The 12,483-nt window shown below is 43.5% G+C and overlaps 2 protein-coding genes across 2 annotated transcripts in view; one reads left to right on the forward strand and one right to left on the reverse strand.

The window, feature by feature from the left end:
• T265_03181 (hypothetical protein) overlaps positions 1 to 7,503 on the forward strand; it is a gene marked incomplete at both ends in the record, with an annotated part of 13,169 nt that extends 5,666 nt beyond the window's left edge. The window contains 2 exons of the mRNA XM_009167600.1: positions 3,403 to 3,449; positions 7,405 to 7,503. Coding sequence (XP_009165864.1) covers positions 3,403 to 3,449; positions 7,405 to 7,503 — 146 coding nt within the window. The remainder of the gene's footprint in view (positions 1 to 3,402; positions 3,450 to 7,404) is intronic.
• T265_03183 (hypothetical protein) overlaps positions 1 to 12,483 on the reverse strand; it is a gene marked incomplete at both ends in the record, with an annotated part of 67,714 nt that overhangs the window by 15,249 nt on the left and 39,982 nt on the right. The window contains 5 exons of the mRNA XM_009167602.1: positions 1,869 to 2,173; positions 4,232 to 4,284; positions 5,237 to 5,288; positions 6,957 to 6,994; positions 7,963 to 8,129. Coding sequence (XP_009165866.1) covers positions 1,869 to 2,173; positions 4,232 to 4,284; positions 5,237 to 5,288; positions 6,957 to 6,994; positions 7,963 to 8,129 — 615 coding nt within the window. The remainder of the gene's footprint in view (positions 1 to 1,868; positions 2,174 to 4,231; positions 4,285 to 5,236; positions 5,289 to 6,956; positions 6,995 to 7,962; positions 8,130 to 12,483) is intronic.

Raw genomic sequence — 12,483 nt, forward strand, 5'->3', positions numbered from 1 at the left:
GAACTAAGCTGTAATACCAACCCGTTGCTTTGGTTAGTGGAACTCCAGGATTGCATTCTTCCTTATATGGGTAAAAGAGAAGCTGTAGACAGGAAGCGACGGATTACCAAGGTAGAGAAGAGGGTGTCCAGTACAATTAAGATTCATGTTTTAGGAATGACAATCTTTGGGAACGCATATTCTCTTCCAGATCATACTTGGTTAAGCAAAAGATAACGGTATTATAGCGAGAAGAGTCGGGTGACGAAGGAAATGCAGCGGACAAGAGGTGTCCGTCCATCCTTCCAACGAGTTATTGTTGAATTCAAACCACCGGTAAATTGCAAGTCGGGTTGAAAGTAACTCAACTATAGCGGCTATGCAGAGTGTTATGAGCATTTGTCGGGAATAAAGTGCTAGTATTCTCATGCAGAAAGCATTGAGAAAACGGTCCATGAGCATGGTCCATTAAAAAGCATTTTGTTATCCAGTAGATCTACCCTAGAAAAACATGAAGGTTGTGCGTAAGCTAGTTAAGCTCATATGAACGTGCGCTAACCCGGAGACTTTGTTGGGCTTGTTTTACGGTTGTTCAGAGGAACGCTGAACAGAATTACACGCTATTTTGAGTTACACGTCAGAATGAGTGCGAAGCTGGTGACTGATCGGAAAGCGTAGGGGTGGGCGGTCACGCATTTGTGTTATTCGACAAAAGTCGCTCTGGACGTGCGAGAAAAATTTTTTTTCGGTCGTACGCGTACTTTCACGCTACTATGAAAGCGTTTCGGGAGCAATGATCATATATGATATGCCCGAGATTCCCATGAGACGTATAAAAAAGTATTACTCACAAAAGACCGGAAGGCCCTTGGTTCGAACCCGACCCCTGCCTTTAGATCTCCGACGCCTAGGCTTGGGCAATCTGGTAGTATCCCGACCCTAGTGCCACCCTTCGGGTGGCGTGGCAGCTGGGCACCGAAAGGGTGCTACAGCTGTAAGTTTTCTATAATTAGTCTAACCTGAATGAATTTAACTGTGCACATAATATCACGCTAACCACAATGTACGACCTGCATTTGTTACTGTTGTATAATGGGACTAATTCTGGTTTCATGTTGAATGTGACATCAAAGTCAACAACTACCGAAATAAACCATTGAGTCGAAATGGTCCACATGAATACAGCAACAGGAATGAACAAGTGTTGGAATGTAAAAATTTCACCAACTTTTGCAGGCCGATATGGTAAAATGCCCAGATGCGTAGAAAGAACAAATTACAGACGGCAAGTATCAGCAAATGATCATTTCTCAGAAAGGCGCGTGATGGGACAGCGCCAAAGTGGACTCAAATCTCATATCAATTGTCTGAACAACTGTTTTTTTTCCACAAACATAGCCTGATAGAAAGCAAGCAACTACAGGTTCCGGCATTTCAGTATTGAAATCTCAAAACGCGATGAATGCCCTCTTAAGACTAGTTGAGTTTTCCTGGATGTTTCTGCAATCAGTGTTTAAGTTTGGTTTTCGTGCGGTTAGGTCGATGCCAACTGGCCAACAGTGCAACGATCATAAGAAAATACATGTCATGAACGCGTTGAAATTTTACGCTTTTCAACTGGTTATTTTCTTAGGACGTTTTTTTAATATAAACAACTCACAAGGATAAACAAGACCCTGATGAGGCAAGATATACATGGAAAACCTGAACAAACATGCACCGTGTTAGAAGGCAGTCGGATACTGCAAAATGCAGTCTCCCGGCGAATAAGTCAAAGACATGAGGCATAGTCGAACTAGTTAATTAGGGGAGAGGAACTTGTTATGTTCCAAACATTCAGCGTACTTTATCCCCAATCATCACGACACAATCGGATACTATAACAGTACCTGGCGAATGATCTTGAATGGTTCAGGAGTACAGGTAGTGGGTTCGGGTGTCTTAGATCGCATGGTCAAGAAGTCATCGGACACTTTGTTTGACTGATCACTGCCAGCAGCATTCAAATTTAATCTCGGCTGTTTGGGTTTGCTCACTGGACCAGGTGGCGGAAGTGCGACGGTCGCATTTAAGTCGACCGGTACGGATGTGGAGCGAGGATCCACCTGAAGAGGCGGATTCAAGTGATTGTTCTTATGATCTGGAACGCAAGGTGAGACAAATCCATCCCGAAACCGTTCCACTGGCAGCTGGCCTGTCAGCATAGAACGTCAAAAGGATAAAACAGCGTGCGGAATGAATCGAAATGTTGTAAAATGCACTGTAGTCAACAAAGACGTACACTTAAAGGAGCATGAAACCAATCCTATTCATCTGATGCACTTTTTAGATAACGCGTGATAAGGGAAAAAAGCTCATACTGTGCATGTACGGCACGATGCATGATGACAAGACGATGTGAGCCGAGAATGATGATATTAAAGAGTCCACACAACTCAGCTGATTTTCGTCATAAGATAATAGGACAAGCGACATAACCACAAAAACATTATATATATAAATATATTTTCATAAGAGAAAACTATGTAAGACAGTGGCGCCCTGACGTGCGCATCATTCACAGTAGGATAAACCTAGCCTAACTGGATGTAGGGAATGGGTGGTACCAGGTTCAATCCCACCAGCAATAGATTCATGTTCCACTTGACTCTTCCGTTGTTCAACTGACCTGGAGGAACGCATACTCAACAAGGACAACGCAGTGATGTTCACAGTTATAGGCTCACAAGGTTTGGAGAACAAGGCTTACGTTAAACAGTTGCTGAATGTTGAACCTGAACCAACCTGGTATTCGTCTGAACAGACATGACCTATGACGATTAACCGAACGATAGTGACAGAAGCACTGAGTCAAGCTAGCCCTGATAACTGCTCAGTATCCGTTCTTCGGGCCTTGGAATGCAGTCATGTGATATACTAGACAACTGTGCAAGTGCCATTCCGCCAGTACATGTTGGACGGATTCTGAAAGGGAGAGCACGTCACAACTGGACTGTGTGGCTAACGCCAAATTTCGAACGACCACCCAACAGATGTTCTGATGGTACGCATCGATTGAATCGTCTATCGGATAGTGTTACGGACGGGTTTGTTTGCTAGAGGGTAGCTGTGGGGTATTGTGCCCAAATCGACCTGATATACACAGCTGGCTTCTATACTTGATTTCTAGATTTTTTTCCACTACTCACGGAATATCAGTAAACAACCCAAGAGTGAAAATAGTACACACTACCGAGCGAGACTTCTCGACTTAACCTAAGCCATCACAGAAGGATGGCTGACATCAGATTCATTGATTGTCAAAAAGCTTCAGAAATATAATCGTGGTATGAAAAGCATACACTTTTACCGAGTGCTTAGCGAATCGACCTCCTGGTGACATAAAACTGATCACCCGTTTGCGTATTTACTTGTTTTTTACAGGAGACCCAGGTGAATCACAGTTGGATTTCTGGGTCGTGAGAAACCTTGTAAGTAGTTTCATTCAAGGAAATAATTCGGTATTCCTAATTCCTTACAAAATGGAACACGAGGCACTCTTTATGCAGCACACCAAATTGAAGAAAATCATGGGTGAGATACTCGGCCGGAGTTCTGTTGAGTCTCCCGTAAAAACAAGACTGGTGTGCAAATGAACGGGTTCCGCGAATTTCGAACAAGTTGCGTTCAAGTAGACCGTAAGGTTGGGAGGAAATTCAGGGCTGTGCCTACCTATGAGCTCCAAGAAGGGCGAAACCACTCCTCGGATGTTCCAGCTTTTTCAGCAACCTTGCAAGTAGTTTAATCCAACAAAACAGACGAATTTTGTTATGATGAATTAGTTCCATGGAGATACACCCAGTCGCGCCGCCCTCAGCGTTCAATGCTTTGAATCAGACATGTTCCCCATGGTCTGTGAGCATTCAGTGTGAAAAGATTAAATCGTAGTTGTACATACTTTGAGGCACACTGTAGCATCGCACAGATGGAATAACAACTCGTATGTTGTAATTAAATCATATTGAGTGTTAACGATGACATTAAACAGCATACGTACTGGTTTAACACCAGAATATGTGGTATTTTCAAAAAGGTCAATATCGGTCAGAACATTACTACCCCACGATGTGCTTATCTCTTGGTTTCATGCATACTGGACAAGCAACTGGTGTGTATATTGCAATAAAGGGTCTGTTTAAGGATAACCGAACTCGTAAGATAATAGGAATGATAGAAAAAACACATAAACGTAAGGCAACGCAACAGTACGTACCGGCCTCGATAACTGTTGACCTGGTCGCCTTTTGTGGATTATCTGAAACGAACCTGTGAACAGAATGAAGTCAAAAGTTAAAAGATAGTATTACTACAATCACAGGAAAATGTGATTAGAGGAGAAAGATGACACATGATCAGCGATTGACTGAAACCGCTTACAACAAACCCTAGTAAATGCTTCAGATTTAAGGATGATAACTGGCTGAAAAACCTCACATTCGAACTCAGCTTTTAACACCACACATATAATTGCTTAACGTTCTAATTAGGACCAGCTGATATGTGTTTGTCTTTGATGCATGCATCTTTCGGTGTTAGGGAACCACTAAATCGGAAATTCGGTGTCTTCTGAAAAAAGCAACTTAGGTGATGCTGAATGTCTTGACCATTGGGAAGCCAGAAATGAGATATGCAATATAAGCGATAGCTCAGACGAGCATGAGCTCCCCTCCGGGACTGTGAAAACAGTTATTTATACTCAAAAGTTGGACTAAAAAAATGAAAACATAGAGAGTGGTAGATGCAAACAAATTGTATGGTCTCTTCGGTACAAAATTCGAACTCAGCTTTTAACACCACACATATAATTGCTTAACGTTCTAATTAGGACCAGCTGATATGTGTTTGTCTTTGATGCATGCATCTTTCGGTGTTAGGGAACCACTAAATCGGAAATTCGGTGTCTTCTGGAAAAAGCAACTTAGGTGATGCTGAATGTCTTGACCATTGGGAAGCCAGAAATGAGATATGCAATATAAGCGATAGCTCAGACGAGCATGAGCTCCCCTCCGGGACTGTGAAAACAGTTATTTATGCTCACTTGTTGCCTTGTGGCAGACATTGTAGCAGATATTTGCCTATGGAGGATTGTGTTTTCCGACCGAAATTCAACCCAGTATCTTGAGAAAAAGATGGTTCAGGAACTAAAGAAGCAAGTGCTATCTTCAAAGAGCAATACCATGAACAAGAGACATGAAATGAACAAGTTGGAAATACGTACCGTTCGAATGGAATGGGAGTAGCTCTCCGAGGTATCGAACCGATGTATGAAACTTAAAGAAAAATAGAAACACTAGAGACTAGCGAAATAAAATTCCATGTCATTTTACAGCACAAGCAAAACTATGAAAACCATCCAACCGGAGTTACTTGAAAAAAAGCCAGACACCGACGTGCAAGGGCAATAAGGAAATTGTCATTTGTTCCCTGTTCTGTTCTGCAACAATAATGAAAATCCTTCAACAGTCAACCGTTGTGAAAGTATCGCAATGCAGTACGGAAATGCAACATTGTGTTCACAAACCTTGATAACTAAAACTTCCTACCAATCAGACTGGTGCACCCCTGTTCGGTTATTTAACCAGCAATTAATGTCCCCACAGGCTGGTGCGGTCACCATACTGTAGTCTGCGCGTGATCCAAAATACGTTACAGCATGCCCCAAACGTATCACTAGCGTGAAGGCTCCTTGTGACCGATGAGTACCGCACTCGAACCATAAAATCTCATTTGCACCCGGAAATAATCCAAGCAGCTTACAACATCGTAAGCAACTGAAATTTCATTCTTGGGGGCAGAAAATGTCCGATAACGTGTCTAACTCCCTCAACAACGAAACGAGCTCGTCAAAGAAGGATTCTTCTATCTCCAAAAGGTGTTCCTTACTAGAAATGTTGCGGTTAAGCTTTGCAAATCGCGCAGATGTCAAGTCAACATGCAACTGAAGACCGCATTACGTGGGAGACGATGAAGCCACTGACGATGTATTAGTGGCAGATGCTGAATGGACACAAGTAGGATTCACATATCCTGATGTATGCATTCGTGCATTGAAGTCGAAATTAGATTAAACATTTTACGAATTTCGATTTGGTATCACTAAAAGTCAGTTAAAAATAGTCGGACACACTGGTTTGGTGTGAAGTATTTTATTGGTTGGTTAAGCAAATCTAATTGTACAATCTTAATGTTTCTTTGGCTCCACTTAAGCACCGGTCATTGTCTATAATGAGCTTTCGCTTCTGGGGCGATTAGTCGATTAGCACTAAACAACACCACTTCTCGTAAAACGAGTTGTCATATTCCGAACCAGAATGACCAGATACGACAACTAGCAGTTACCTGTACTTCTTGTTGTTATCATAGTGTNATGTTGATGACCATTAGTACAGTCTGCATGAAATGAGGTATTCAAGACAATGACAAGATGTTAGTAGTTCAAACAAATGTTTGTTGGAGCAAACCACCCTGGATTGTACACGAGTCGTCGAATTTAATCTTACTGGATGCAACTGAACTGCAAAAGTAGCCGGCTCAGTTGTAGTAGCATAATAGCAACACAAAGCCAAAGCCGACAAACGGAACATCGCTTTTCAGAAACGGAATGCTTTAAGTGATCACAGCACATCTGGCCAAAGGTTTTCTACAGAGACGTATTCGATTTAGGTGTATAATGAGAGAACCAACAGTAAAAACTGCAGGCATTAGTTGAGCACTAGCTAACTCTGGCTGGTATTCTGTTTGCTGAGCCCGGTAATATACTTGCAAACGTCCCGTCACCAATCGAAGTGAAACATCAGTGAATAAGGAGATTAGCGTTGTAAATGTTGTATACAAGTTAGGCTACCAAAGTAGCAGGTCGGCCAATTAATTTTGTCCAGTTTAATCAGTGCTAAAAAATATCCAATCAAAGGAGTCTAGTGGCAGTAAAGTCAACGAACCTGAAGAGCGTGGCAGTCTCGGTTTGTTGTATCCATGCCTGTAGACAAAGCGTAAAAACGGTGGTGAAAGCAGCATGGAATTGTAGAGTATCACAAGGAGACAACCACCACACATCGAAATACAGCCTGGATGAGGATTTTAAAACATGCTCGAAAAGTTGCCCAGAGAAGTTAGTAGTGAGACCACATTTTCTGAAGAGCCTCTTCATTGCCAGACCTTGAAATGCACAACGACTTACTCTGGTTGCTTAGCAAGATGACCATTTGATTGCTTGACGCAAGTTATCACAGAAGTGAAGAACGCCAAAGTTCTACTACCAACGGCCAGTTTTTATACCATCACCTTATTGATAGTGGGACATCCGTTTTCCATAAAGTGCATTTTTAAAGTAGCTGTGGTAAACAACCCAACTAACAACTCCGTGTGCACCCAAGAATTTCTCTCTAGATCTGGAATCTACCATCTGCGACAAGCAACATATCAATACCAAAGTTTTCACCACAAAATCCACAGACTTCCGAGGGACAAACCGAACCTGCTCCGTGAAGCGAGTTACAATTCTTGAGTTCCACGAGCGCAACATAATCAGTCACAAAACCTGCCAACATAGGCCTATAAATTTATGAATAATGTTCACTGAGCGGGAATTGGAAGGTTCATGGAGCAGAAACACACTGTACTGCCGGTTACGGTAACCTAAATCTGTATTTGGACGGCCGAAGTTCGATCATCTCATGAGGAAATACTTGAGGTATATTACTTAACAAGCTAAATTGTAGAAATTTCACACAAGGTGGAAAGGCTACTACAAGATGTGCGCCGAAGACTTCTATCCGCTAGTGCGGATAATGTCAGCCGTCGAAAAGCACAGTGAATTTCGTGCGTGAGTTCCAGCCCAATGGCCAGAAAAATAGTGAGTTATCAAAAAATGCAGTTATATTGTACTCACCAAACGACACATGAGCAAAAAGTGTAAAATACGCCATCAGAAGGTCATCCACTCACGGATCAACAAAGGGATCGAGCCTCAAAGCACTAGCAGGCGCTCGTTTCTCGGGGTCGGGGGCAAAAGTGCGCTCCAGGAAGTCACGACAAGTCGACGAAACGTCATCAGGGATATCAGGGTGTTGCATGGTCGATCCAACTAGGTAACAAACTTGCCATTCGTTAAGCTAAAAATGGCAAAATCGGAAAAATTAAGAAACCGGATGAGGGGAAATCAGGCTAGAAAAGAGGTATTGTGGAATTGTGAGAATAAAAACTAAGAATAACACGCGTCCAAAATCTCCGTTAAGTGAAAAAAACAAACCATTTGAAGTATTCTGTATTTACAAATGAAGACGGTTAGTTTGAACAGTGAAGGTGTCCAGCTCTATCTAAATGGCGTCAATAAATCACGGTACATCGATGCACCACAAACGGAAACATATTATCACTCAACAAGACCGGGCACTGTCAGACCCGGGCGGAATGTAGAGTCGGCAGCGGCGACAATAACTTTGCTACCTCGCTTTCTTTAAATACCCCCAAGGGTTGAACAAGAACACAGTGACGAACGTTAATGTTTTCCGGATCTCTCATCAGCTCAGTACATATTTGGCGGTTAAAATAAGAACAGAAAATGAAATACGCGGCGAACATTGGTTAATGAAATGTAAAAAAAGTGGAGACACGAACGATTGGTTGTCTGCGCCCCCACGTCGCACCTAATTGGATGCTGTGAGACAGACTAGAGGGTTGTTGAGTGACTTGGCCAGTTGATTCGTGTCACATAGCCAAGGCAGACTCAGCGTTCATATGAAACGTTTTTGATAGCACAGTACCGGGTTTCGCAGACGTATAGTGACTGCACCGACTGTGGTCAAGCCACGCCGTTGGATAGATACTGGCAGCCTACTGGGTACACGGTAAATAAAATGAAATGACTCATTCGGAACGACTAGGCACCGGTGTCAATTAAGTGGGACGCAATTGAGCTTTTGGCTGAACTGTTGAGTCTAATGATATTCCGGTAAGAGAGATGCTCACGTATTCTCCCAGAAAGTTGCCGTGTCGTGCACCCAACCTACTCCGCTGAACAACAGCAGGAGAAAGTTGACAGTCCAGTGTATCAGCAGGGCAAATACGCCTTGCTTGGTTCGTTGAAGTGTGAATCAGAGTGCGTTTCCGCACAAAAATCAGAAAGTTTGTGTACCGTCCTGTCCACGTGGGCTTTCTGAACCCGTGGAAAGTCCGACTAACTTAAGGTCCAGGAAATGAAAGGCGCTGTCAATTTCAGTATCAAAAGTGAACTGAATGGAGTGATGTGCTCGGTTGTAGTTGGTCAGGAGGGCATCCATTTTGGGACCGTTTGATACTAGCAAAGAAATATCATCTAGGTATCTTCAATAAAAATTCGCACGTCTAATCTCCCCGTTCAATCAACCAAGTTCCAGTTTGACCATAAAAATGTCATTCAACAAGGACCAAGAAAAGAACCCATGGCAACTCCACCGATTTGTCGGTAAAGCGTGGAATTAAATTGGAATTGTACGCTGAAAGTACAGCGGAGTAGTTCCTTTAAGGTGGTGGAGATCGGCAGTGTCGAATCTGTTGAGTCAGTGTAATCACAGATAAAACTTATCGTCACACCTTAAAGAACCGAGCAAGGCGTACTTGCCCTGCTGATACACTGGACTGTCAACTGCAGCACATTGCTAACGTGCCCCGAACCAATGGTTACCCAGAGAGATTTACAAACAAGAATATGTCCGATCGCCCTATCCGAACGCCTATCACGACCGTTGGAAAGAAGCCAATATACTTGAGTTTACCGTATAAAGGAGATTTGTTGGCAGACATAGTCTATCGCCGCTTGTTCCAAACCCTACAACGCACGTTTCCGGCTGGAACTCTGTAGTCTTGGTTTACAGACAACTCTTTGCTCAACTTAAACCTCAAAGACAAGATGCCAGTGTTCACACACAATATGGTTGTGTATTCTTTCTCCTGCTGTTGTTCAGCGGAGTAGGTTGGGTGCACGACACGGCAACTTTCTGGGAGAATACGTGAGCATCTCTCTTACCGGAATACCATTAGACTCAACAGTTCAGCCAAAAGCTCAATTGCGTCCCACTTAATTGACACCGGTGCCTAGTCGTTCCGAATGAGTCATTTCATTTTATTTACCGTGTACCCAGTAGGCTGCCAGTATCTATCCAACGGCGTGGCTTGACCACAGTCGGTGCAGTCACTATACGTCTGCGAAACCCGGTACTGTGCTATCAAAAACGTTTCATATGAACGCTGAGTCTGCCTTGGCTATGTGACACGAATCAACTGGCCAAGTCACTCAACAACCCTCTAGTCTGTCTCACAGCATCCAATTAGGTGCGACGTGGGGGCGCAGACAACCAATCGTTCGTGTCTCCACTTTTTTTACATTTCATTAACCAATGTTCGCCGCGTATTTCATTTTCTGTTCTTATTTTAACCGCCACTCGTAAGCTACCTACATAACGAAAATTTGCAAAGCAGATGCCGCGAGCTGGGGTTATTTCTTCAGGTAACCCACGTGTGAGGGTGGAGAATGTTGTAGCTAAGATGACCATCAACATCGCAATCACCATCATCGCCATCATCAAGAGCGATAGCAACGAAAACCACAATGACAACAGAAATAGCCCTATCCAACCGCCGATCATGGCCGTTGAAAAGAAGCCAATATACTTGAGTTTACCGTATAAAGGAGATTTGTTGGCAGACATAGTCTATCGCCGCTTGTTCCAAACCCTACAACGCACGTTTCCGGCTGGAACTCTGTAGTCTTGGTTTACAGACAACTCTTTGCTCAACTTAAACCTCAAAGACAAGATGCCAGTGTTCACACAGAATATGGTTGTGTATTCTTTCTCCTGCTGTTGTTCAGCGGAGTAGGTTGGGTGCACGACACGGCAACTTTCTGGGAGAATACGTGAGCATCTCTCTTACCGGAATATCATTAGACTCAACAGTTCAGCCAAAAGCTCAATTGCGTCCCACTTAATTGACACCGGTGCCTAGTCGTTCCGAATGAGTCATTTCATTTTATTTACCGTGTACCCAGTAGGCTGCCAGTATCTATCCAACGGCGTGGCTTGACCACAGTCGGTGCAGTCACTATACGTCTGCGAAACCCGGTACTGTGCTATCAAAAACGTTTCATATGAACGCTGAGTCTGCCTTGGCTATGTGACACGAATCAACTGGCCAAGTCACTCAACAACCCTCTAGTCTGTCTCACAGCATCCAATTAGGTGCGACGTGGGGGCGCAGACAACCAATCGTTCGTGTCTCCACTTTTTTTACATTTCATTAACCAATGTTCGCCGCGTATTTCATTTTCTGTTCTTATTTTAACCGCCAAATATGTACTGAGCTGATGAGAGATCCGGAAAACATTAACGTTCGTCACTGTGTCCTAGTTCGTTTTGTGTTACGCTGGTATAGAGGTGATCTATTCTCCAAAACCTGGGTAATTTTTAATGGGCGATTATGCAGAAATTTATCGATGATTACTGGACAGTCGGTCAGGCGGAATACTTGTTATGAAAAGTTCGATAGTACCAATGTTGTAACCTAGTCGAACCGGCTATGTATTTCGCGACTATTATTCGCCTATATTCTAAATTACCGTGTTAGCTGTGAGGTCCTATGTAAGGAGCAAAGGTATCCCGGGGAAGGGGTAATCAATGGGTATAGATCTGTACTTCAGGTTGGATACTCCATATCAGTATGATTCGATTTTCCTAAAGAATACCAAGACTCCCGGTGGGGAATGATGAGTATTGTCAACACGTCTTATAAAGAATACCGGGGTCTTTAACACTGAACAGGCGTGGATCGGGTAAACGACCTATCTTCCCGCGACTAGTCGATTTACGTGACGAAGTTCCCGACCGGTCGTCACATGCTGCAACGAGTGTTGTCTGATGGTGTTTTAACAAGTCACAGTCATTCCATAATTTAAAGATGTGGATTCGGTGGTACCGCGAAGACGCCCGGTAGATAAACGATATTGACGAGGAAAGCAAGATAAGGAGCACTGGTATAGCGACAAGCAATCCACCAGAAGTATGAGCTGTGTATAAGAAGGGTTTGATGCCCATAGCTGTTACGCGCTTGCTCGCGGAGATAAGACGAGGTGAGAGACGCGTTGAGGACCGGATTTCGTGTGCGTTCTGCGTGAACCGTACAGAAACACTAGTGAATCATGCATGGGACGTTTTCCAAAGTCAAGAGCCAGGAATATGTTCAGTTTGGATCTTCACTCACAGAAACGGGACAGCCTTAACCCATAAAAGAGGATTTTCACGCCGCTCATTGGAAATGCTAACATGCGTAGGCTTAGAACACGAGGGAGACATGCGAAATGAGCAACCTAAGAGCTAACACGGTACGCCAAATGCCCACTTTTTCTTTCCTCCGCATGCATTCGCCCTAAGGCACTCGAATTTACAGTGCGAGTCTCTCAGAGCAGTTGTCCGTTGGACAGCTTACAGCTGTTGA

The sequence above is a fragment of the Opisthorchis viverrini genome (genome assembly GCF_000715545.1).
Source record: "Opisthorchis viverrini unplaced genomic scaffold opera_v5_44, whole genome shotgun sequence".
NCBI classification, from domain to species: domain Eukaryota; kingdom Metazoa; phylum Platyhelminthes; class Trematoda; order Opisthorchiida; family Opisthorchiidae; genus Opisthorchis; species Opisthorchis viverrini.